Source organism: Psammomys obesus, unplaced genomic scaffold, assembly GCF_907164565.1.
Source record: "Psammomys obesus unplaced genomic scaffold, mPsaObe1.curated_primary_1811, whole genome shotgun sequence".
Taxonomy (NCBI): domain Eukaryota; kingdom Metazoa; phylum Chordata; class Mammalia; order Rodentia; family Muridae; genus Psammomys; species Psammomys obesus.
Window position 1 is genome coordinate 24,238,036 of NW_026596073.1, and position 26,065 is coordinate 24,264,100.

At 41.8% G+C, this 26,065-nt stretch overlaps 1 protein-coding gene across 9 annotated transcripts in view; it reads left to right on the forward strand.

Annotated features, from left to right (window-relative positions):
- Positions 1-26,065, forward strand: part of Mecom (MDS1 and EVI1 complex locus) — a 549,590-nt gene that overhangs the window by 350,583 nt on the left and 172,942 nt on the right. Inside the window, exon 1 of one of the 9 annotated variants that reach the window (XM_055626063.1) lies at positions 13,937-13,991. The exons of the other annotated variants lie outside the window; for them this stretch is intronic. Coding sequence (XP_055482038.1) covers positions 13,989-13,991 — 3 coding nt within the window. The 5' untranslated portion in view covers positions 13,937-13,988. Of the gene's footprint in view, positions 1-13,936; positions 13,992-26,065 lie in introns of those variants that run through there. 9 annotated transcript variants of the gene reach the window in all.

Below are 26,065 nucleotides of genomic sequence, written 5' to 3' on the forward strand. Positions count from 1 at the left end.
ACACACACACACACACACACACACACACACACACACACACACACACACACACTCCAGGCCAAACTACCTTAAATCTGTGGAGATACTTCCCCTATCACATAAGATTCCCGGCAAGTGTGACTGAATTTGGTTAACATTTTCTCACTGCTCTTTACAGACGGCTCTGCTCTGCTGCTGGTTGTGGCCTAGGATGAGTTAGCTGTATGTTAGCTGGGGGTGGAGGGTTGGGGGTCTCTATCATCCAGGAACCAAATTCATTCTGTTAGAATTTCTTCAATGCAAATTTTCAAAGACTTTTAACTCTCCAGTGTCAAAATAACTTGTTAGGGTTATGAATTTAAAGAAGAAATCAAAATAGAATGGGATTTTTAAAGCTACAAAAGGAAAAGACAGCCCTTCATATTTTAGCAGTAATAAGGGGCTTCAGGTACCTTTTTTAAGATTTATGTTTTCTTTTAGTTTTTTTTTTTTCTGCAAAATCTCCAGGTATTCATTACAAAGTAAATTACTGATTTTTTTTTGTGACCAAAATTTGTCCCTTCTCTTTGCTCTTGTGTTCTCTCCCCCCTCTTTTCTGTCTCTGTCTCTCAGAAATCAGAATTTTCTGTTTTTTTTTTTTCTCACTGTACAATGGTTCTTTTGTATTCTCTGGATCCAATACTAAGGCAAGTTCTAATGTCTTACTGTTTTATGTCACCACTGAGGTAGTAGTGACATTCTGGCTGATGATGAATAAATATATTTATCTGGCTGCTAAACCTGCTTACAGGTTTGAATCATAATGAGCAGATGTTAACAATTACTCTAAATGTCTTGGATATTTTGTAAAACTTTTATCAGACTTAGGGTGGTTTATTGATTTAGTCAGAAGCATGCCCTGGACACAAAACATATTGTCATTTGGGATTCAACATGGGTGGAATGCACATCCATTAACATTTAAATTCAGACACTAGTGCCCTTTTCTAGAACCTTCTGAACAATAAGTCTATGTTCTTGCCCTTCTCATACACAGCCAAGGATATCAGTTGATAAATTTTCTATGGCCTCATCTTTTGGTAAAAACAAAACAAAACAAAACAAAAAAAGTAGAAAAAAAATGTATATGTGACTTTGACATCAGGTCCATGCATTTCAGGCAAACAATGTAACCCAGCACAGTAGAAATGACTTATGTTTGTTTTTAAAACAAATAAACAAAAATAAAAAATATTGCCATTTTTTTTCTCTAAATACGGATATGGGTGCAGATTCAGATACACACACACACACACAGTCTTTCTCTTTTCAGTAACTTCAAGCCATTTTACTTGAATGGTACAGAAATTCACGCCGAATTCAAATATAAAATAAGGTCATCCATCATGTTAACAATTTAATTACTTGGGTATATATTTTTCTAGCAAAAAAAAAAAAAAATCCTCCATTATTTGTTGTGTGTCTTACTGCAGAGTGGTTGGCCACCGACAAGGTGGCTGTCATGGGCAGGCCTTGTGGTAAGACATTAAGAGATAGGGAGCAGATAAGCCGGTGGCCTTCGGCCTGCTTTCCTTCCAGACCCTCCCAGCAGCGTTTGCTGGAGGCAGCACCTGTAAGAGTCCATGTCATCTTTGTTGCAACAGAGAAATGGCGACCAGCAAAGGTGCTGAAGCGAGGCAAAGAGTGAAAGGGTAGAATAAAATGGAAATGTGATATCTCTGCCTTCCCGGGCCTGGGATGAGGCACTGTCTCAGCACTCAAGGGAGGCCCTGGGTCTCCTGTTAAGGACTCCTAGAAGAGGCAAAGCCAATGAAGCACCTGGCTGTGTGGGCGCTGGCCTTCCCTGATTGCAGGTTAAGGAGCATTTCAGGTCCGACTAGGACAGGTGGGTAACAGGGTGGAGTAAAGCCTGGCTCCCCTGGGTAGGCCTGGTGCTGCCTACAATGCAAATATTTGTATCTGGTGGGGTATCTGGTGGGGTCCTGTCTGCTTGGTTTTTATTTGTATGCCCCATAACAACACGTGCCCAAGTAGCAACAGTCCTGTCGCTTTGGAGGGTAAAAGGCATTGGATGGAAGGCAAGTTGTCCAAGAGTGTACTGCCTTCTGGTTCCTGAAAAGGAAGATATTCTGTAGCAAGACTCCATAGGAAAGAAATAAATTTGAATTTCTGAATAAAGGTCTGAAAATTGACCCATGTAACAGGGCTCAGGTAACGTCCAGATAGAAATCTTTGCTGGTTCTACTGAGTTTTCTTTCAACCTCAGGACATATAACTCCAGAAATTTATTTCCTCTGATCCTACCTGACAAAGAGCTGGGGATCATTCTCCATTTAGATGAAGAGTTGGGAGTTTTGCCTTAGCAGAGTGCCGGGAAAGCGCTTTAGAAATCACTGCCTGTGGTGCAGACAGGATTGTGTTTTCTTCTGGGATCCTTGATAACTTTATAAAAGCATCTGATTTTCATCGTGAATGCATGTTTTCATAAATGGAAACAAATAAAACAGTAGGCAAGGCCCTTCTCAGGCTCCTGCCAAGTGCATTAAACACACAAAAGTACATTCACAGCGAAAGTTGGTTGAAAACAGCTGTTTTAAAGGATTTTTGGTGAGTGCAGTTAATGGCATCATCATTATAAGGCCTGAAGCAAACGTGTTACTGATTACACCCCATTAAGACGTTGGAATGTGCTCCCCCAAGGAAACACAGAAGCAGGGGCACATGCGATGAGAAATAACAACCAACCCCAACAACTCAGCTAAGCCTGGGTCATACTTTGTGAGTCTATCTGTAAAGATAACACTCTGGGGGAAAATGAGAGTACATCTTATCTTACCTAATCAGAATTTTTTAAAAACAATATTGTTCGAGTGGAGGTTTCCTTAGCGTCTTTCACCTTTCCCCTAAACCAGCTCTGTCTATACCAGTCTTAGGCTGCGTTGAAGTCATACCAGAAACCACATTTGAAGGAAGTTTGGGACGGCTACTCGCTAAAGCATGCAAATCCAGTCGACCGGGTTGTTTGAGCTGAACGCTTCATGCAGTTCTAGGTCAGCGCCTTAGCCGATGTTGGGCTTAGGGGCCAGCGATGTTCTTTGTGGTGGGGTGTGAGGCTGTGCTGGGCTCTGTGGGGCATGGGGAGTTTCATAAGATCCCGGGAGGACAGCCGTGAGAAAAAGTGCTCCCGTGTTCTGCCACATGTCTCCATCTTGGCTGTGATTGTTTAGCCCCTGTCTGGCCTGCCTGCTCACTACAGCACCGAAGGACCTCACATACGCTGCACGGTAGTTCAGAACCCTCCTGAGGGCCCTGGGCTGTTAGCTGGGAGGGAGTGAAAAGTCTGATACTTGGTAAAGAAAAGAAAAATAAAGAACTTTTTAAAACTTCTTCCACACATCTGAAGGAAGGGTCAGATTTCTCCTGGTGATGAAAGAGTCACTTCCAGGCACAGCCTCCTGTCACACCATGAAGGCCACATTCTTGGTCTTGATGAGAAGGATAGCTTCCGCTTCTCAGTTTCCTGCAGGGTCAAGTCACCGGGTAAGGTATGATATGCCTAAGAATGCTGATGTTTCTGGCAACAGCGGTGTCCCAGACCCACACGAACATAAGAAGTTATAAATGCTACATTATACGCTATGATATATCACTGTTACAATTATTATTACTGTTGTCAAAGGCTCTTACGGTGTCGCTCAGGCTGGCTTCAAACTTGAGATTGAATGCATTAACCTCTCCTACTGCTGGGATTACAGGCCACCACTCCCGGGAGCACTGGGACTTCTCACAATCACTGTAACTTGTATTTTTATTTGTAAAGAAATGACAATAAGGCCTATTATGTGTAACTTCTCTGAACAGCACACATGGAGCACAAATGAGATATGTATGCCTCTCTGCATTTGCAGAGGCACATACATACATGTGTTTTGCATGCCCACACACATGCTCTAAGAAAATGGAAGTGATCATTCATGTCCCAGGATCCCTTGGGGACCTAGGTCTTAAGCAAAAGTTCTGGTTGACTATTTGCTGAGGCGGAGGAATGTTCCGGAGGGTAGACTGGGGGAATCCTCCAACATGTGGAAACTTCGAGACCCTGAAGATTAAGCTAAGAAAAAGGGGGGGGGGGAAGACTTTGGAGGCTAAGGTGCATCTCTGTCCAGAGTGAGCAGGGATCCTTGTCTAAAGAAGCAGGATAAAAAAAAAAATTTTTTTAAAAAAAAAGGCAGGATTCCCTAGACCAAGAAGGAGGTGACTTAAATGTGACCTTGAGAGAGAATGGATGGTGTTTGTGTGTCATGTTAAAGTATCAGAACACAGAGACCAGGACGTTATCTTTCCTTCAGCCTGGCTTTGGTGTGGGGTCCTGATGGGGTGCTCTGAGCTCAGCAGGGACATTGGGCATGAAGCCTGGCACCAGGAGGTTGGCCTGTGCACCTGACGGAACTGTGCATAACTGGGCTACACTCCACAAAGCGCCTTTTGTGCAGGCGGACAGTGTGGCTAGTGGTAGTACTGATAAGCTTATTGCACCCAAACTTTGATGTCACAGATAAATCTATTATTGATAATGCTGCGACCATGAGTCTTGGGAAATGTTTTTGATAACATGACACAAATATTAGTATTACCAACTATCAGTAGAATTCATTTGCCAGAAAGAAAATACATTTGATTTTGAACAAAGGCTGTGGTGATAGGAGGCAGCTTTGAGGCCAGTGACTATGTAACTGTGTCTCTGTTTCCTTTTCCATGAATTGTGGGCAGGGCAAATGGTATTAAGGAATTACCATGTAAACACACTTAGAAATCATTTGAGTGCTCTGAGTAAAACTGGGTTATTGTCCATGAGCAAAGAGATCCCAACACAACTATCCCCTGAGGTTCTGGAGATGAGCCTTGATCTTAGGTTTTACTTGACAGGTAAGAGTGGGGTGGAGACAGGTTCATTCTCACATGAATTTTTATTCTGTTTTTATTATGGCCATTACTACTACTATTCTTATTACTAGTAATGTGATTGGCATTTTTCTGGCATGCAAACTATTTTCTCTAATTATAGATATAATCTTTAAAAAATACTTACATGCATTTTCTTTCCTCACCCTGTCTTCCCTTTTCTTATCTGTTCCACACATTTACTATGCTCTATATGAAATTTATATCATCAGTGATGTAACGAGAAACAAAGCCCCTGATCCTTTGTAACACATGGAATGCCTTTGGTTCGAATTCTGGAGGTGGTTGAAGGAATCATATATTAGAGAATAAAACTTCCCACCTTTTGGACACATTTCTCGCATGGAAATCTAAACGGGATCTTCAAGGTGGGTGTTCACGTGCCAGGAGTTACAGATGATAGTTCATGGAGGCACTGAAAATTATCAAAAGCCGTTTCTACCACTTCGATGCCAACTTTACTGCCCTTAACATACCAGTGACCATGTGCCCTGTCGTATTTCACATGTGTACCACGATGCATACACATGTGTGGCATGTGTACAGCAGCCCGTGGCGGCTGGTCATGGTGTCCCCTGTCAAGCAGCACATGGAGATAACTACGGTTGTTCACCTGCCTTTCCCCAGGTTCTGAATTCTGGAGCTATTGCTGGTGGAATCATGATTCTCATATTCAGAGTAGGTGCTCAGCAAGCCCCTCTGGAAACAGCATCTAGACAGAAAGATGTGTCTGTCTATATGAATGAATACACCAGCAAATGGTCCTGTCTCCTTCAGAGCAGCCAAACAAAAAGACTCTCACATGGAAACGTTATATATTGTGTAGATTTGGATGTAGCTCTGGGCCTATGCCACACCGTACGTGGGGAAAGTATGTAGAAATCACAGACTTGTTATCCCCTTATCTACCCACATGAGCTAATACCGTGCATGCTCCTTACAGCTTTGCCCTGGAAACAGGGAATGGTATGGTTGGCACCTAAGGATTGTGTATCTCTTGCCTTTGTGGGACAGAATGATACAAACAGGCTCTAATTCTAGCTACTCTATTCTAAGTGGTCTCCATGCTGAGACATACTTACCGGACAGAATCTGGGTTTGCTTTAAAGACAATGTATTTGGCTAAGAAATTTATACCTAAGAAATCTAGGATAAGGTTCATGGCTTTTTCAGAACGCAGGGCTGGGAGTGGTTGTCTTCTTTCTCTGTATTAGGGAAGAAGAGGTTTTATGATTCATGGAAGGACTGATGACTAAACTCTCCCTGTATGGCTGACAGTTTGTACTTTGACATATTCATACATGAGGCTCAAAGAGTGTTGCATAGTGTCTTCTTTGTCGGACAAGATTACAAGGGCAAGTTGACTTTATCGCTGTCTGTTTGCCCCTTCCAGTTCCCACTGGTTATGACGTCTTCCTATTTTGCCTGGTTTTGTGGAGGAAAACAATGAAAGAGCCTGAGCCTATTTCTCCACCATGAGATCCAGAGTGTGAAGTGTTGGAGAGTTATCTGAGGAGTCTATAAAACGTAGGTTCTCAGTCAGGAGTTCGAAAATGAGAGATGACAGTTTCGCATTTCTAGTGGGTTTCTAGTCGATGCTGATCATTTTCCCTGAAGAAAATTTGAGTGGCCAGAGTCTGCCTCGTTACAAACTCCTGTGTGCCTGGGTTCAGGACAGCTCAATTAAGCTGCTTGGCTCAGGATGATTAGGATACTCAAAGGATCATCATTGCTTCCTGCTAGAGAAAGACAAAACATGAAGGCCAGGGAGAATGTTTCATTCTCCCTCCTACAGAGTTCTCAAACGCTGTCCCCCTTTGCTGTCACTTCTCCGCTTTTATTCAGGACTTGAACATCTTTCTTCTGGGCTACTGAAACATCCCCAGAGTATCAGTTGGCATCCATTCTGATCATCAGTTTCCTCCACTGCCATCTATCCATTCTGGTGGAAATATCATCACAGCATGCAGCTTCTACGGTTAAGGGCACTGGAGGACTGACAATAAGATGTAAAAGCCAGAGAAAAGGGAGGAGATGTACAAGGCTCCTTCATTTTCTATAGGGAATACTTCAACTTCTGAGGCATGCATATCAGACAGGCTTCTCCACCATCTCATGTCTAACGCATCCCACAGCATTGTCTCAACCCTTTCTTAACCCTAGACTATGCGCTGTCCTTCTCAGCCATCTCATAATTGCACAACTATAGACTGTTTGCTTTTCTGCTTCCACGGAATTCCATTTCTAAACCTAATTCTTTACCATGTTTAACAAGACAAGTTTTTACAATTTTTAAATGTAATTGTTTACAAGGGAGTGTTGGGGTCTTAAATTGTGTATGTGTGTATCTGTGTTGTGTGTGTGTGTTTGGTTAACACCTGGCAGTGTTTCTCACAGAATGAGCACACCATAAATATTTACTTAATGGATATGGTGAGGTGTCTGTTGGAACTGCAGTCACTGTTGGATTAGTACATCAGGCAGTAAATACTCAGGAAACGTATAAGAAAGCAGTGTAATTAGGCTTAGAGATTTGTCTCCATTTCACAAGAAAATTGTTGAACATACATTTTGCATTGTTAAATACATGTATAGAAATGACAAACACTGCAGGAGAGTTGATTTATCTGGTCTTCACCAGTGACATGCTGAAAATAATAGCAAGAAGGGGCTTGGACTCTAGGTTCTAAGCCTCATCTGGCAGAATGTTCCAGAGATTTCTCCTTTCCTTCCTGGCTTCTCTGTGTCACTCACAAGAATTGGCATTTGGATGACTCCTGGCTGGTAATGATGGCAGTCCCATAGGTCTTTTCTCTGCCTCTGTGCTGTAGTTTCCATTTGTGTGACAACTATTCACAACCTATCTCTGCGATCAAACTTTGAAGGGTGCTACTCTTAAAACTCTTAGCCCTGCTCCAAAATAATGGAACACTAATGTTGCTTTTTGCCTTCGTAGAAGCAACAGGAGCAGAAAGCAAAGGAAGAAGTTTGTTCTGTGGTAATATTCTCACACACAATGCTTTGGTTAGGAAGAGAAAAGAACTAGCAAGCCATTAGGGAACCATGTTGTTTGCTAAAATGTTGGTGAATATTGGACTGGATTTAAAAAAAAAAACATTTCTGTAAGCAGATATAAACCAACTAAACAATTAGCGATTTCTTTGGTTTATTTCACAATGAAACAAAACTGTTTATATATATGTTTATAAATAGTTCTATTTTCACACCCACAAACCAAAATATATATGCACTGTATTGGAACTGTGAATAGACCGTGATGAACCAGACATCAGATTCTAAATACAGGGGAGACCAACTGTAATAGGTAGCCAGGGGTAGCAGTCCTGGTGGAACTGGATAAGGTCCTCCTTCTTGTGGTTGTGATTGAAATCTGCTGCTCTTTTTCAGATGGAATGCTTAGAAATAGAATTTGTAGACCATGCTAACAGCACACTAACGTGAGCTGGCACAACCTGGAACTGCTCACTTCATCTAACTGAAAATTTTATCCAGTGGTGATAGCAAAATTTTTCTTATCCCTTTCATCCAGGGCAGACTTTGGCAGGTGCACAAAAATGCTCAGGACAGGGTACCAGGGACCTCTATCCCAAGGAGCTGGGAAGACTGCAGAGATGGCAAGCAGCACAGAAGACAGAGGGCTCTGAATCCACTGTGCAGCACGGCAGGGTTCATAGTTGCACTGCCAGTCTTTCCAAAGTGCTAGAAGTATTTTTAAGTGTCCCAATACCTCTAGAAATCATTGGACAGTTCCTAATACCCGGAACTTGTCTTTTCAAGGTCAGATAAATGCTAAAGCAGGGGATAAGGCAGCAGGGCTGACCCGAGGAGAGCAAGTTTGTCATGCAACAGGAGCCTATAGCTCTCTCTGGGCGGGACCGGCTCACACTGCCCCAAAGCAGCCTTATGCAACTGCTCTGCTCCACCTCTTCCCTAATGTTGTCTGACTTCTAGCACTGTTATCAGACAAAGTGCCAGGGAGTCACTGAGAATAACCTGGTCGGCACATGGGCGTCTGTGATGAAGCTTCCCAGCTAACCCCTGTCCCCATGCTCAGAGAGGTGTGCATCCGATATTACACGGATGCTTTAATTTTCTGTGTTGACTTTTTTCTGTTAGCATTCCTAAAATAAAATAAATTTGGAAGCCACTACATTTTTACTGCGTCCATTTGGCACCCTGTGGTTTGAATTTTACATTCAAGTGCTAAAAATAAACATGATCCCAGTTAAAGGAATTTAGGATTTGAACCTGATTCAAAGGACTAGACTTCTCCAATTATACAAACGGACAAAACCAACACAGATTTTTTTTTTTCTTTTTTCGAACAGCAAAGACCTGACATGAGGTGTGCATAGAATTCCCATGGTGGTCCGTGAGTAGCAGGACGCTTAAGGCTAGTGTGATGCTTAATGAGAAAAGAGAAATGATGGAGCAATTGTGTGTAAATCAGTACACGCTCTGGTGAAAGCCACAAAGACGGCGAACAGCTGAGAGTCTCCACCTGATCTGTGCAGTACATGTTTCCAGGGAGTTTTATTTTACCTCAGAGACTCTGGGAGATGCTTTTACACTGCGGCACCTCCAATAGTCCCCCACTAAGACAAGCCAAACGGGTTCGCTTTAAACTTGAAGTGCAATTAAGATTTCCTTAGGGTTAGGGAATAGAACTCTGAGACTTGCATGATTAATGGAGTGGATTTGAATTTTGCTGGGGCAGATGGTAAAGGGCATCTCTTTGGGAGAAGCCCTGCTTGGGAGTCAAGAAGAATGTTTTTGCGGAATGAGTTCCCTTGCTGCCATCTTGCTTAGTGGTTGGAGCAGAGTTCACATCTGGGACCCCTTGGAGAATTCGGTACTGTGCGAGAACAGGGAACCAGGAGGAAGCAGAAGTAATATATTTTGAAAGGCTTAATCTGATCTCTTGCCTGTCTTCAAAGGAAGTGTCATTTGTAAAAGACATGCATGCTCCTGAAGAGAGGACCCCTATTAGGCAAAGCAGAAATAATAAAAGACCTTCTGTCCACAGCCTCTGGAATGGAGAACAGGGAGGTAAAAGGGACTCACACCATGCTCAGCTGGGAAGACTGTTGGAGCTGCCCAAACCTCCATGCCTTTGGGTTCCTTTCCAAGCCCTCTGCACAGCGGAGCACAGTTCCTTCCCTTTGTTTTTGCTATAAATTAAGATTTGTCTGACAGGGGGCCTCCACATGGAACAGAAAAGTTTAGAATCCCACAGATTCTATCTCTTGCCTTTCTGAACTTTCCATCGCTCTTAAAATAAGGCAGTGCTTCTTCACACTTCTTATTCTCGAGGGGGGGGAGGGTGCACATTTAAGCTGCTCACCAGCTTCCAAAGTCATAACCAAAGGAGCTACTTCGAAGAAACAGAGAAATATCCTTGCTGGAGATTTAATTGGCCTGTCTATCCTTCCTCTAACTCTACCATGTGGCTTGCAATTATGGTTTCAAAATAGTTCTCGCTTTTTAAATGAAGTGGGCAGCTGTGCCCTAGACCTCCTGTGTGTGTGTGTGTGTGTGTGTGTGTGTGTGTGAGTAATATAGATAAGCATGTATTGTGTAACTCTTTCTGAGGTCTGTGTCTTTCACTAAATCTATTGATCTTCATGATGAGAACAAATACTCAGGTTGCACACAGTTTGTTCCATATACTTCCCAAGCATTTTAGAAATGTCAACTCACTTACTACAGACTTCTGGCCTTGATTTTCATTACATTTACTCTGATTAGTCCATAACTGTGTGATGTTTAAGCTGCTTCCGCTTTTGTTGCTGTTGTGGTGAGCCATGCTATAGTGCTTGTTACACGGATTCCTTAGGTATGTGTAAGGGTGGCATGAGTAGAGAGTGGGCCTGGGACACATCTTCAGGAATAGCGAATGTGTCTGCAGAGGGGAGGGAGCTCACAATTGGGTGTGGCTTACGGAGCTTCAGGCTGTTTTGTCATGTATAGAGGATTATGACAAAAAAAAGACGTAGTCCTGTATTACTTTTGCATTATGATGAATATTATAAAAATAAATAAAAGATTGAAAGTTCTTCAACACAAACAAAACCTGACCTTCCTTTCTCCCACTGTGCTTTTGTTTGTTTATTTGAGCTGAGGTCTTCTATAATATTGTATCATCAAATTAACACTCGTAGCCCAGACTAACCTAGGACTTTTGGTTCTCCTGCCTCAGCTTTCTGAGAGCTGTTTTGCAGACCTACACCTGTGCCTAAGCCTATGCAGACCTATGTATACCCGGCCCTTTTCTCACTTTAAAAACACAGTGTGCTTTAAGGTCCAGACCATGTGGTTATGGCAGAAAAATGGGATACTTCATGTTACAATGCTGGGTGAGGTGTTCTGTACATTTAAATGGCTCTTAACTCTCTTATACCTGGATTTTAGTTTATTAGTAAACCCTCTTCAGGATCCTTAAGAATTAAACACGTCAATGGGTATTCACTAGTCTGAAGAAATCATGTGATCTCCACTTATAAAAAAGAATTTCTGTTATGGGGGTACAATTCAGTAACATGGTTGATATAATCGTGAACTTTTACAATTATGTGAACAGCAAATATATTAATCTATTACCACGTGATTAATTATAACCAGCTATACTTTTAAATATTGGTGTTGCAACTAGCACTATAAATGGATTTCCACTGTAGCACACACCATCGATTCTTCAGGCTTCTTTCTGGGCAGGTCCTCCAGGGGTATCATGTGATTGCCCTTCCATGTGTGAGCATGTGGACACACTCATTATCAAACAGCTGTGGTGCAACAGACAAAGAGGAAGAGGGTGAGATCAAATAGTGCATTTTTAAACTGGCATTTGTGTAGCTTTGGAAAACCAAGATATTTACCAGGATCACAATGTTTCAGCACAGAAAATGACCTTGGAGCATTATCAGCTTTCTTGTTCTCAAGATTGTACCTTAATTAAACATGATAGTCAGGAGACCTTTCCCAACCTGACTGCTGACAACACCTGGATAATGATTTCAGTCCTGAGCACACTCTCACGGTGAAATGCATTTAAATGTTCGTTTCTGTGGGAATAGAGACTGTGTATGTAGAAGCTAGAGACTGAGGTCAGTGTCTTCCTTAGTAATCTCTACCTTATTTTTGAGACAGGGTCTTTGGCTGAGACTGGAGCTAGCTGCTTTAGCTGGGCTGGATGGACAGCAAGCGCCAGGGATTCTCTGGTCTTCACATTCCCAGTACTAGGATTACAGGCATGCACTAGTATGCCTGGCTTTCTTGTGGGTACTGGGAACTGGATTCAGGTCATTATGCCTGCTCCTTAAACATTTTACCATCTGAAGTATTTCAACAGCTTCATGATTAAAAAAGAAAAAAAAAGTCTTGCCTTAGTGTCTGTACTTCAAGCTAACAACAATATTTTAGCAGGTTCTTGGATGGTATGACTGTCCCAATGGGCCATTGTGTATGTGTAAATATGCATAGACGAATATACATGAGGACACATAAATGTATACAAACACATATAAACACACACACACACACATACAAACACGCACATGAGCGGGGGAGGGAAAAGAGAGAGAGAGAGAGAGAGAGAGAGAGAGAGAGAGAAGGAGAGAGACAGAGAGCCCAACTTGGAGGAAGAACTACCATGTAGATTTTTTTTTCTGAAACTGTTACTTAGCTACACATGATCTTATTTATATCCTGAAAGATTTTCCTCAAAATCAAAACTGAGCCAAAGCAAGCAAAAAGGTTCTTTATGACTTGAATAAGCTAACTCCTTTGTGCACTTTATATGGAGCCACAACTTTCGTTTTAGCATGTCACACGTGAATGTTCTCTGTGCAGTTGGTTATGGACCCTGGAGGCAGCGCTTGCTGGTAGGATGCTCTGAAATGATGAGAACACTGCATGATCTCCACTGGCCAGTGTGGTACCGCTGGGACATGCCCATTGTATGAATAGGGACATCGGTTTTGGATACTTTCTATTCACACAGTCATGCGCGGCGGGTGGTTACCCTGTTGAGCAATGTAGCCACAGGTCGTTTTGCCAGATTTGTGTAGGCCACGAAAGTCTCAATCATTTATTTTATAATCTTTTCATACGAAAAATGCCACCTTTGGTTAGAAGTGTCATTATTAAATTTTCCTTCAGAATTTACATTTGAGTATGAGGCTTATATTATTTCAAAATTTCTTTCCCTCCACCCCCTTCATTGTGGAATATCTGACCTAGGGCCTTATCCATACTGGACAAGGGTTCTGCCTTTGAGATGTGTCTTTTGACTTCTCCTTGTCCAGCAATTTGGGAACTTTCAGCTAATGAGTATTTTTGGGCAACTTAACATTTAAAAATACTCTTGTTCTGGAAAGAAGAAAATATCCTAGTCTGCAAGGCACACAAATAAAGAGCGGCAGAATGTTCTTCCCATTTCTATGATCAGACTTATTTATATTTAATGTAATGATGTTCACCAAACACATATCCTCCCTTCCTTAAAACCAGGCACATTTAAAAAGTGGTACTAATCTTTATTGATCTCTAAAGAGCTTTGGAGAGGTGTGACACAGTCCTTCATGCCTGTTAACCCCTGGGAACCCCTGGATAGAGAGGCCTCCTCCATGAAGCCAGGACAGCACACTGGGGACAAAGCATTTCCAAGAAATACATTGCTGATAAATGGTACTTCCTGCTGCCCATGGAGCCTCTGAATGTGATTAGGATGAGCAACTATTCCCCAGAAGTGGATACCATTTTAAAGCAGTGAATACGTAGATTACAGGCCGCATACACCCCATCTTCACACAGGCCGCCTGAGATAATGATCCTACAGAGAAACCGCAGGGTTCCCAGGCCCTTCACTGCTTTCTCTTTACTCAGAGGCCAACCAGGACGCACAGAAAACACAACTGATACCACCTAGATAATTATTGACTAGTTTTAGCACACATGGTGGAGACTGTGTTCTCCTCTCTTCCTGGTCATGTCCTTTTAACGCAGCCTGCTGGTTTCTGTGTGAGAGCATGGTGAGTGTTATTCCTTGTGAGGAGAACTCCAGCGGAGGAGACACAGGTAATTTAGTTGAGGCCTTCTATGGCACATGTGGCTTTCATGACTTTAAAGTCTGTGTTGTAGAGTATACATGGTGAGGGCAGAGCCACAAAATTTTAGAGCCTGTTTGGGGCTCCTTCCTTTTGGGTGGATATCGTGAAGTGTGAAAGTGACTTGTGTGTGACCAGGAGATGCTGTAGAAAATGTGTTTCTGATAAAACGCCAGACTGATTTCCAGAGTGGTTGTACAAATTTACATTCCCACCAGCAATGGAGTAGGGTTCCCCTTTCTCCACATCCTCTCTAGCATGTGTTGTCACTTGAGTTTTTGATCTTAGCCATTCTGATAGGTCTAAGGTGAAATCTCAGGGTCATTTTGATTTGTATTTCCTTGATGACTAAGGACGTTGAGCATTTCTTTAAGTGTTTCTCTGCCATTCAATATTCCTCTATCGAGAATTCTCTGTTTTAATTGTATCTGTACCCCATTTTTAATTGGATTATTTGATTTGTTGTGTTTAACTTCTTGAGTTCTTTATATATTCTGGATATTAGTCCTCTGTCGGATATAGGGTTGGTGAAGATACTTTCCCAATCTGTAGGTTATCGTTTTGTTCTGACAACACTGTTCTTTGCTTTACAGAAGCTTTCCAGTTTCATGAGGTCTTATTTATTGATTGTTGATCTTGGAGCCTGTGCTGTTGGTGTTCTGTTCAGGAAGTTGTACCCTGTGCCAATGAGTTCAAGGCTCTTCCCCACTTTTTCTTCTAAGCGGTTTAGTGTGTCTGGTTTTATGTTGAGGTCTTTGATCCACTTGGACTTTAGTTTTTGCAGGATAATAAATATGGATCTATTTGCATTTTTCTATGTGTAGACATTCAGTTAGATCAGCACCATTTGTTGAAGTTGCTGTCTTTTTTCCATTGCATGGTTTTGGCTTCTTTGTCAAAAATCAATTATCCATAGGTGTGTGGGTTTGTTTCTGGGTTTTCTATTCGATTCTGTTGATCCAAAATTAGAAATAGTGCTTCCTCAATGTCTAGCTATAGCACTCCTAGGCATATATCCAAAATGTGTTCAAGTATATAACAAGGACATTTGCTCAACCATGTTTGTAACAGCTTTATTTGTAATAGCCAGAATCTGGAAACAATCCAGATGTTCCTCAACTGAGGAATGGATTACAGAAAATTTGATACATTTACACAATGGAATACTACTCAGCAATTAAAAACAAGGAAATCATGAAATTTGCAGGCAAATGGTGGGAATTAGAAAAGATCATCCTGAGTGAGGTATTCCAGAATCAGAAAAACATACATGGTATATACTCACTGATAAGTGGGTATTAGGCATATAATATAGGATAAACATATTAAAATCTGTATACCTAAAGAAGTAAGCAAGAAGGAGGACCCTGGGTAAGATGGTCAACTCTCACTCAGAAAGGCAAACGGGATGGACTTCTGAAGAGGGAGAAAACAGGCAATATGACAAGAGCCTTCCAACAAGGTATCAAAGTAGATTCTGAGACTCATAGCCAAACTTTGGGCAGAGTGCAGGGATCTTATGAAAGAAGGGGGAGATAGAAATACCTGGAGGGGACAGGAACTTCACAAGGAGATCAACAGAACTAAAAAAAATCTGGCACAGGGGTCTTTTCTGAGATGGATACTACAACCAAGAACCATGCATGGAAATAACCTAGACCCCCTGTGCGGATGTGGCCCATGGTAGTTCAGTGTCCAAGTGGGTACCCTAGATATGGGAACAGGGGCTGTCTCTGACATGAACTCAGTGGCTGGCTCTTTGATCACCTCCCCCTGAGTGGGGAGAGCCTTACCAGGCCACAGAGGAAGACAATCCAGCCAGTCCTGATGAGACCTGATAGGCTAGGGTCAGAGGGAAGGGGAGGAGGACCTCCCCATCAGTGGGCTGGGAGAGGGGCATGGGAGGAGATGAGGGAGGGAGGGTGAGATTGTGAGGGAATGAGGGAGGGGACTACAGCTGGGATACAAAGTGAATAAACTTAATTTATAAAAAATAAATATATTTTAAAAAAAGTATAAAAGAAAATGTGTTTCTGTAAATTTTCAAGTGTTCATACAGAGCAGCATGGGGTAAGCTGAACAGAGCCCACACATACATTCCAGTTCTGGATCTGCAGGCTGCAGCTGTCTACCTCTTTTGCAGACTACCATATCATTTCCACACTTTCATGCTTGGGAGGCAGATGCTTCCACAGAAGTCAGCTGGGGCACTTTTTTTTTTTTTTTTTTCTCACTGTTTCCTGACTGCTCACCCGCAATCAGCTCTTTCCTCAATTCCTGGGCACCACCCCTCCTTTCTTTGCTTTCCTTACTCACCAGATGTGGCGGATCAGGGCTGACCTCCTGCACCTGGCACCCACCCTGTGACCTTTTCCTCTCTATTTGGAAAGCGTGTGAGATGGGGTGTGGGGGAATTGCATTGACAGACAAAAAGACATTGCTTACAGGCTTGGGCTGAACTAAGTATGAAGCCACCGACTGTTGGAAGGTAGTACATGCTGTCCAGGTGTGAAAATGTTAGCTTCCTCCTTTCTTTTTTAAATTTATGTTTTTATGTGTCTGGGTGCTGTGTCTACACATGTACCACACAGCATGCAAGCCTTTTACCCAGAGGCCAAAAGAGGCATTCAGATCCCCTGGGCCTGGAATTTCAGATAGTTCTGAACTGCCATGTGAGTGCTGGGAATCAAACCCAGGTCCTCTGGAAGAGCAGCCAGTGCTCTTCAATATTGAACTATTTCTCTGGCCCCATGCTGTTCTTTCTTAATACTTTCCTTTAAAAGAAAAGTAAATTTCTTTCAACATCTGAGGTAGTTTCTTTAGCCTCCAAACATGGCTGAGAATGAGTTTAACCTAGGACTGTCTCAGAGCGTATTTCAGAGGCCATCTTCACACAGAGCATACTGTCCTCACCTATTTCTGGTTTCTTTAATAACAGAGTGTTTGGTTCTCTGGAGCCAATCTCCTTCTGCCTCTAAACATTCTGGGGCAATGGGTAGGAAGAAAGACCCAGTTCCTGTCACTGGCTGTGCTGTGCTGAAAGCTTACAGAAGTGATTTCTGAGTTCTCTTTAGCTCTAGGACTCCATGAGCCCCATCCTCCCAGAGCCCACACTTCTCCCCCAGCTCCCATCTCAGCCATGTCCTTTCTTTGCCTCTCATGAATCATGTCAGACTCCCAGAAGTCCCTAGGTCCTACGTGGAAAACTAATGCACTTTCCCTAGCCACAGGAGAAACTTTCCGTGTTTAGTAATGTGAACTCACACTGCCAAAGGGTTAATCTTCTAAGACTGAGTGCAGATTGGGTAAAATAAGAGAAGATCAATGGTTGTACTCTGCTAGGAGTAGGGTGCTCAATCATGCAGGTTTCCAGCCAGATCTGTAGAAATCTGCATCACAGGAGTCACCTGGGCGTCACACCCTGAGGAACTCTGAGTTAATGTGTGGTGAACAGAAATATCAGGTTTATGCCTATAGGGTGGTTTTCATTGGAATAAGCTTAAGCACAGGAAAAATGGCCTTGGTAGTGTTAATTTTTTTTTATGGGCAGTCCACGATAGCTGGCCTTGGAATGTAGCAGCACTGTTGCAGAACTGAAAATGTTACCCTGAGACATTTTAAAAGAGCAATAAATATCTGGTTTTAAAACGCCAGCATTAAAAAAATTATAAACTAGAAAAGGCACTTTTTTGGGGGGGAAGGGGGAGCTGTTGTTTTAACACTGGAGTGCCACAGCTGCCTTGCCTTTTCTGGCTTTCCAAATAAGCATTTCTTTGGCTCGGTAGTTTGGTGATTCTTTGATTATTGTAACATTGAGCAAGTTACGCCTGGGAGTGAGGCTTCAGCCCCTTATCAAAACGATTTGGCTTCATGGTGTGAAGATGTGGCTGTGCTCAGGCCTGTACATCCTGTGTATGCCCTGCTGGGACAATCCTTTGATGTAGAGGGCGTGGCTCTCAGAGAGGGCAGATGTTATTTCCAGACATGGATTCGCCTGAGTGATGCAGAACCAGCAGGCCTTCTGCAAGCCTATAGCACTAGCAAACAGCTATGCCATAGCGCTGGTCCCCTTTGTAGGAATCCGACTGCTTTCCCCACTCTGTGTGTGAAGTAGGTGTTTACTCACAAGGGGGGGGGGCAGGGACTCAGTTTATTGTCATCATTTTCCTAGCATAAATTTGAATACTATAAGAAAAAAAATTAAAATTGGGGAATCTTGCATGTTTTATTCAAACTTAAGTTTTTAATGCTTTTCTTCTTTTTTTTTTTTTAGTTTAATACTTTACTGTATAAGTGAGCTTGAGTTTTCATGGTCTTAATGGCTGTAATTATTATGAGTATTAAGCATCTGTCCTCATAGGCATAATAATTTGCTTAGTTGTTCAGTCCAGAAGGCTGGATGTCTTCCCTGATCTTCAGTATATGCCAGAATCCTACAGAAGTCTGCTCTACTGCCAGTGAAGGAATGGACTTAACAGTGAGAGTGAGGGCAAACAGGCAAAGAGCAAGAGCTTCCTTCTTTCTTGTTTTCTAGATGGGCTGCCAGCAAAAGGTGTGGCCCAGATTAAAGGTGGATCTTCCCACCTTAAAAGATCTGGATTAAAAGTGGGTCTTCCCACTTCAAATGATGTAATTAAGAAAGAATCCCTCTCAGGTGTTGTGGTTAATTCCAGATGGCATCAGGTTGACAGCGAAGACTAGCCATCGACCTTTCGAAAACATCTGTTTTCAAAGTCTCAGTGTATGACCAAACTTACTGGTACTGAACTTAATTAATACTTGAGAGAAATATGTTTCCGTATGTAAAATTCAAACTGTGGTTAGACCCATAAACAGGGTAGTAAATTTATGTGCCTACGTTTGTATGTATAAGAGAGATCCATGATGTTTCTATGTGGTAGGATTCAGCCATCTTGAAGATGAACAATTTGACCATGTGTATAGGGTATATTTTGTTCTTGTTTGAGTGCTTATTCCTATTCTGTACTGAAGTTTTTATAAGCTCATTGTAACTAGCTATATTACCAGATACCAGCCCATAGTGTTGAAGATTTGTCAGTTATTATCCAGATTCAGTCTGCAGGTTTGAACATTGTCTAGTGTGACCAGTGAGTTCATAACCACTATCAATTGTCCATGGTCTTTGTTTGTTTTTGGATACAAACCGTGAAATGGTTTCTTTCAAAAGGAATCTGTAAGAATACTTCACATAACACCTATTCCCTTGGCCATGAGTGTAAATATTTTAGCATGTCCACGTACGTGCGTGTGCACCTGTGTATGTGGGTGCATTTGTGTGTATGCGCACACACATGTAAGTAAAGCCCTACTAAGGCAAGATTGAGAGAAAAACAATCTGAACCCATTTGAAGACAAGGCATGTTATAATAAAAACCCAGTTACTTTTTAAAGTCCATGTTTAATCTGGGAAGGGAAAATGTTCACATAATGAGAGGGAGTCCCAAAGAGATAGATAATTAGCTTTTGGATGCTAGAGGTGTACCTGCTAAGGACACACTTGGTGCCAGAGGCTACTGATACCTGCATTTCCTCAGAATTAAGTGAGATTAGATTAAAGATCCCTAAGACCACGAACATGCACTGATGTTACTGAGCAGGATGCCAGCAAGTAAGGAAGCGAGTTCTAAAGTGGCAAAAGGCTGCAGGAATTCAAGGGAGTTATCTGCCACGATGAACCTGAATATATGTGTCATTCTTGAGTCATGCCACCAGCATGCTTTGACTCGATTGTGATAAGCTCAGCCTTCACTAGGACACTGTGTCCAGGGTAGTCAGAATTTGATGATGAGGATATTGTTTAACTGACGACGACTACTAAAAGAAAACAAAAATTAGTTTGAATTTTTAAAAGAAAGCTATACCCAAGGACATGGGAGAGAGAAATTAGCAATCTTTATCAGAGCGTTGGAAATGTGGTGGGGTGACTCTGCTTTTGTGTAATCATTAACTAATATGTGCTCTTGAGTAGACAGGGCGTTCAGCACGCCATGGTGCATTCATTGAGACAAGGAGGGCAGCAGAACCGCAGCCTGGCCACCTAGGAATAGAATTAGACCACGAAAGTAAACAGAAGGAAAGGGGGCTTTGTATGCACTGGGAATAATCTCATGTACAGGTGCAAAGCATTATTCACAGTGGGGTAAGACACCATGACATCCTTTTCCTGCCCATGAAAGTCCTTGACTTTGCAGAGCCTCCTGTGGTGATGTTTACTCACCCAATCGAGTAATACGTAAGATGCAAAGGTGTGTCCTGCCCCCAGTGTCTATCCTCCTGCCTGAAATTCTTAAGAGAGCGCTGGTATCCGGTGCATTTTAATACATGTTTTGTAAAGGCTAATTCTCCATTCAATACTGAATGCATGATAGAAAGCATAGGAAGACGTATACATACCACTGGCAAAAGTTTGATAGATAATATTCATTACAAGCTGGGCCTCCCTCCAAACTTTGATTATTCATAAATACATTGTGTGCAGTATGTTGCGCTATTAACATTTAATCTTTTATTGAGGCAAGCTCAAGAGACTAAAATCTATTTGCTCTACCAAGCTTGGCCACTGATAAATGCATGATTTAGAATTTTCCTTTCGTGAATTCCACAGCTCAAGAACAACACAGCTGGGCATGGCGCAGATCATATTTATCTTTTCCTTCCCTAAAGTACAAGAAGATAGCATCGTTGGAGGCTTAGAGGGAGAGATTGCTAAAGAACACTTCTCCTGTTTGTCTACTCACTTGAGAAAGCCTTTTCAAACAAGTGTTTGAGATACTTGTGAGCAAACCTAGGCCAGTCGTCAAAAGAAGACCAAGAGAATGTCTATAAAGAGGCTAGATTTCAGATAACATTTTCCCCTGAATGTTTAGATTGGTTAAATATTAGAGGAAGAAAGATAATAACACTGTTTGTCGCCATAAACTTGGATATATATCTGTTTTCACAAGGTTAGTTTGAAAGGCCTATCAAAGATTTTTTTTTCCATCCCATATGATTTTTGTTTCAGCTTGCTAAAGGGCACAGGAGGTACAGATTGAAAGGTACCAGGCAGAAACATGGAGACTTAGTGCAGACTTTATAAGAGAAATAATTTCTTGATTCTTTTGAATGGAATAATAATAAATTGGTTGCCATTGTGGGACACAATACTTTTTATGCTATATTCCAATTTATATCTTTAATTCTTCCTTATTTTCTTTGCTAGTGAGCTGACTGAAAAGTCCTGTGAGCCTCAGAGTGGTGCTTACTTGTAAACTTTAGCTTTTTTATTATTGGATATCTTGGAGAATGAAGCAGACAACTTACAGCTATATAAATTATAATAAATCCTGAAAGGGGCGAATAAGATTCCATGGGATCATCCAACAGCTATGCTGCAGTGCTGATCAACTTTGTAGGACTATACTTTCCCTACTCTTTGTTTGATGTGGGGCTTACGCATATCTGGGGCCAGGGACTCAGTTTATTTTCATTATTTTCCTAACGTGAATGGAGTATGATAAGAAAAAAAATTAAAACTGGTAAAAGGTTTCACTCTCTTGTCTTGTTTTGTTTAATCTTAAGTTTTCAACACTTTTTTTTCCTTTAGTTCAGTGCTTTACCTTAAGTGTGAGCTTGAATTTTCATGTTCTTCATGGTAATTTTTCTATGTGTAAGCATCAGTCCTCTCCAAAACCTGTAGACACTTGTAGATTTTGTTGTTAGAGTACCTCTGTCCCTAGCAAGAGAGCAAAATCATGGTGGGTGGAATCATGCACCTTGAAGAACTGTGGTGTGGTATATAAGAGGGGTATTTGGAAAGGGATGGGAATGTGGTAAAGAGAGGAGGAAGGCTCCTTCTCTGCCAAATCCAATATTGCTTCAGTTGCATCCAACTCCTTCTGGCCCAGTGCTACCCCAAATGGGCTGATTTCAAGCGTGAGTTACTTAGCACAGCCGGAACTAGGTCGCTCTCTCACCCACTGTCTGCCTAAATTCTTGAGCTTTCTTTTCCAAGTGGAGCTGTAGCAGGTAAAGACAGTTCATTCCAGCCTCCATTTTCCTGTCATTGCCACATCTCAGATTTGGGTTGAACTGTTCCCTCTCTTTCTTTCTTGTCTTGCCTCTTCTTCTATTCTCCTTTCATATCCCTATCCTTTTCTTTCCTTGTTTTCTGTATATGTCTCATTCCTCTCTTTTATTTCTTCTTTATCTCTCCTTTCTCCTAATATCCTTCCTCTCCCTGTCCCCTGGGTCTCTGTATGCATTCCAGGCTGGCTTCCAACTTCTCAATATTCTGAGTACTGGAATTGTAAATGTGTGTGTGCACAATGCCCAGCCCACTTCTTCCAATGGCCATGTTTATTAAGTCATTACTTGTCTTAACTGACACTTTTTTGAGGTTTTATCTATTAGTGAGTAATTTTTTTCTCTCTCTCTCTTTCTCTCTCTGTTGTCTCTTACTTTTCTTTCATTTTAAAACTCATAAGTCCAAATTACCTATTTATTTTTGATATGAGCATCTAAGAATGGTATTATGAAAAACCATTCTCAGGTGTTAAAAAAAAAATCACAAGTATAAAATGAAATCGACATGCTTACTTAATTCGTAGAGAGGAGGACCAGGGTCATAAGATAGAAAGCAAGTTTTCCAAAGTTTTGAATGTGCACACAAAGACAAGACCTAGGGACTGTGGTCAAGCTAGCATGTTCTATTTATCTATTATACTAGTATAGTATAATATTAGTATACAACTATAACAGCCCCTTAAAACAGTGGTTTAAGATAGAAAAGAGGCAGAAACTGGTACTCAGCTGCTGAAATCACAGCCACATGATGTTTTCAGGAGTTCAGAATTCTTGTCTTCCTACTGTGTTGTCACTAGGTGTGATCTTTGACCACGTGTTTTCAAGATGGTTGCCAACTGGCAGCCATCCTACACACATTTGAATCAAGAAAAAGATCAGGAGTGACAAGCAGAGTTCATGCTCATTAAAGAGCTACTTTTGAACTTCTTTGCTTGGAGATTCTACAGTGAAGATTCCAACTGTTTCCCTCTATCTGAAGGGAATCAGCACAGTTTCAGAGAAGACTGAGAAATACAGTCCATTCTTTCTTTTCTTCTAAACTTCTCCCCCTCTTTTTATTACCCCATCCCTGTCTCTCTTCCTTCTTTTTTTATCCTCTCTGTACAATGCTATGAAGAAAACAAATCTATTGCCAAGCCAGAAGGCAGAAGAATTGGTATTGGGCAGGCAGCATTTTATGTGTTCACAACTATGTTTAAAATTTAGAAATTAGCCTTAGTTACAGGAGTATAATGTAGCATATAATTTTTTAATTTAATAGCATTTCCCTAAAATTACTGATACAAAGACCTTTACACATATAATGTTGGACAATAGATGCTGATTGCATCATTGTGAATGAGATAATGAGAGGTAAACTTGGAGGTTCTTGCCCCTGTCTTGTGTGTTGGCTTTCCTGTTCAGTGAGACAGTGGTGGCATTGTTTCCATTGACTTGAAGCAAACTTGGCAATGAATACTGATGTGGCTCCACGTATGCAGAGAGATAAAAACAAAAGTCACTTAAGTATTTCAAACTCAGTATAGCAAATCATTTGTTCAACTTGCACCATTCCTGTAATGGATGAAGGGCCAAAGAAGCCCGCCACAACCCATGTTAAGTGACTGAAGATGCTGGCTAACAATGATTCAGGTCCTACCCAAGGGAAGTGAGCAAACTCCCTTTTGGCTCCACAGAGGGCTGCATTCATAGGCTCTGCCAAGCAGGGCTTATTTGCCAGTCTCTCATTGGTTCTGAGATCGGTGGTGCTATTGTTTGTGCCTCTTGCTGGGTTGGTTTCTGCTCATCCTTTTACTTATGCTGATTTAAGTAGAAGGTAGTTATCTGTCTCAGAGAAGACCCCTGGTTCCAGATTTTTTGGTTCTGTTGTTCTTCTTGTGGAGCTCCAGACCCTTCCAGGTCTTTCTATCTCCTTCTTGCATAAGATTCCCCGTACTATGGGAAGAGTTTAGCAAACAGAATCCCACCCTTGTCCCCAGGATGGAAGCTATGTTCCCCCTTTGCTGAGGCTCTGCATGGGCACTTCCTGTTCTTGATAGTGTACAGTTTACTAACCTCTGAATATAGTGAGGAGAATCCAGGAAGTATGATGCCATAAAATTGAACTGGTACCTGACTGGCAGCTATCCCATTCTGTAACTGTTGCTCTCTGTGGGTAGTTTTTATCCTTGACAGTATATAGGTGGTTAACCCTGAATATACCAAGGAGATTCCCTCAGCAGTGATTCTAGACTCCCCACATAGAAATCCATTAGTATCTCTCTGGCAGCTAAGTGAGGTGTTTCTTCCTAGTGTGACTGACCCAAACTTCCTTAAACACGGCCCAGCCCAGGAGAGCTGTAGAAGGCCAGGAGCTTCCTGGTGGAGAGAAGGAGCTGCAGAAAGAACCTGGACCCATTGCACATGAAATAGTGTTTTAAAGTACTGAGGGAAGAGCCCATGCCCTTTTGTTAGACTCTTCCTGAGGCATTTTCCTTTAAACACATTGTTAACTAACTGATTCTCTTACTATGCTCCCTTGTACTCAGGGCTTGTCAAAGTCCTAAGGGTCCCAGATCACTGATGCCATATCCCCCTTCTCTCCCAATCTCTAATGTATAAAGAACTTCCTGATACGATTTACCAACTTGAATCTCGAAGTTGCTTGCTAGTCAAAATTCCAAACTTCTTTTCAAGTTAGAAACTGTAATATTGGCATTTATAATAGTAGAGGTTGTTAAATCTTCTTTAGTAAATAATTCTTACCTCTCCTGGCTACAGAATAAGAAGAAATATATTGAGTTTTAGGCCACAGAATCTCTTTGGAGACCATCTCTGGCTACCTGCATGGCATCGGCACCCTCCCTCTGCATTCCATCATGCTAACCTGCCAGGTCTTATCAGTGTAGAGCCCATGAAGAGGGTCCATACATCAGCCACAACATGACCCATGTGTCCAGGATCACCGCTGGTAATTACCCAGTGATGGAGAAGTGATTTAGAGTGAGCAGCCCAGGGAAGCCACTGCTTCCTCTACGCATTGCAGCCCAGTACAAAGCTTAAGAGCATCTTCCTCTCAGCTGAGGTGGATTTACTTATCAAGACCATCAGCAGCTGATCTTTCTGGGAGTTTTCCTTCTTTTGCTGCTGGATAAGCATATCCTAACCAGCGAAGATCCTGATGGTAACAACACAAGGCAACAGTTAGCACTGAACACAGTCCCCAGCTGGGCTCCTGGCGGGAGTCCTGGGAATAAAGGCTTTCTCTTGGCAGCTGCCTGAGAGGTAGTTTGTGGAAAGACCTGCTCTTGGTTGGCAGGAAGAGGGTGGACCCTAGAGTACATTAGGTTTAATCACTCTTTATGTACAAAGCCTTAGAAACCTGTGCAAAATAAATAAGCTAATCTAGAATCCCACTTGTTGATTTGAATATTATAAAACACGGATCACAGATATGTCTCTAAATGAAAAGAGGTGACAGGATGTAAGAGAAATGTCCCTGCTATCAGAGTATCTTAGGTAAGTTAACTGACTTCTGCTCCCTTGACTCCTAATAAGGGTGTTGAAGTAAAATAATTCTAAGCCTCCTCTCCTCAAGTTCCATGATTTCATGTGAACAGAATAATCTTACAAATGAAATAATATTTGTCCCTCATATTTTACTATTTATTAAAAACTCATTGTAAAACATCAGCATGTCCATAAAAATCCCTTGAGGCATCTTGTAAGACAAACACAGGGCAGCCAAAACCAAGAGGAGGAAGAAAGCGCTGCAAATTAAACAAAGAGAAATTAAACTGTGTGCTTACCAGTTCTGAAGAAAGCTGTAAGAAAGCCGAGACCAGACTCTGAGCTCTCCAAAGCCAAGGTAAAACACTGTCATGGGAACAAAGAATGAAAGGACACAATCTTTTCCCACACTGTATGTTAAATTC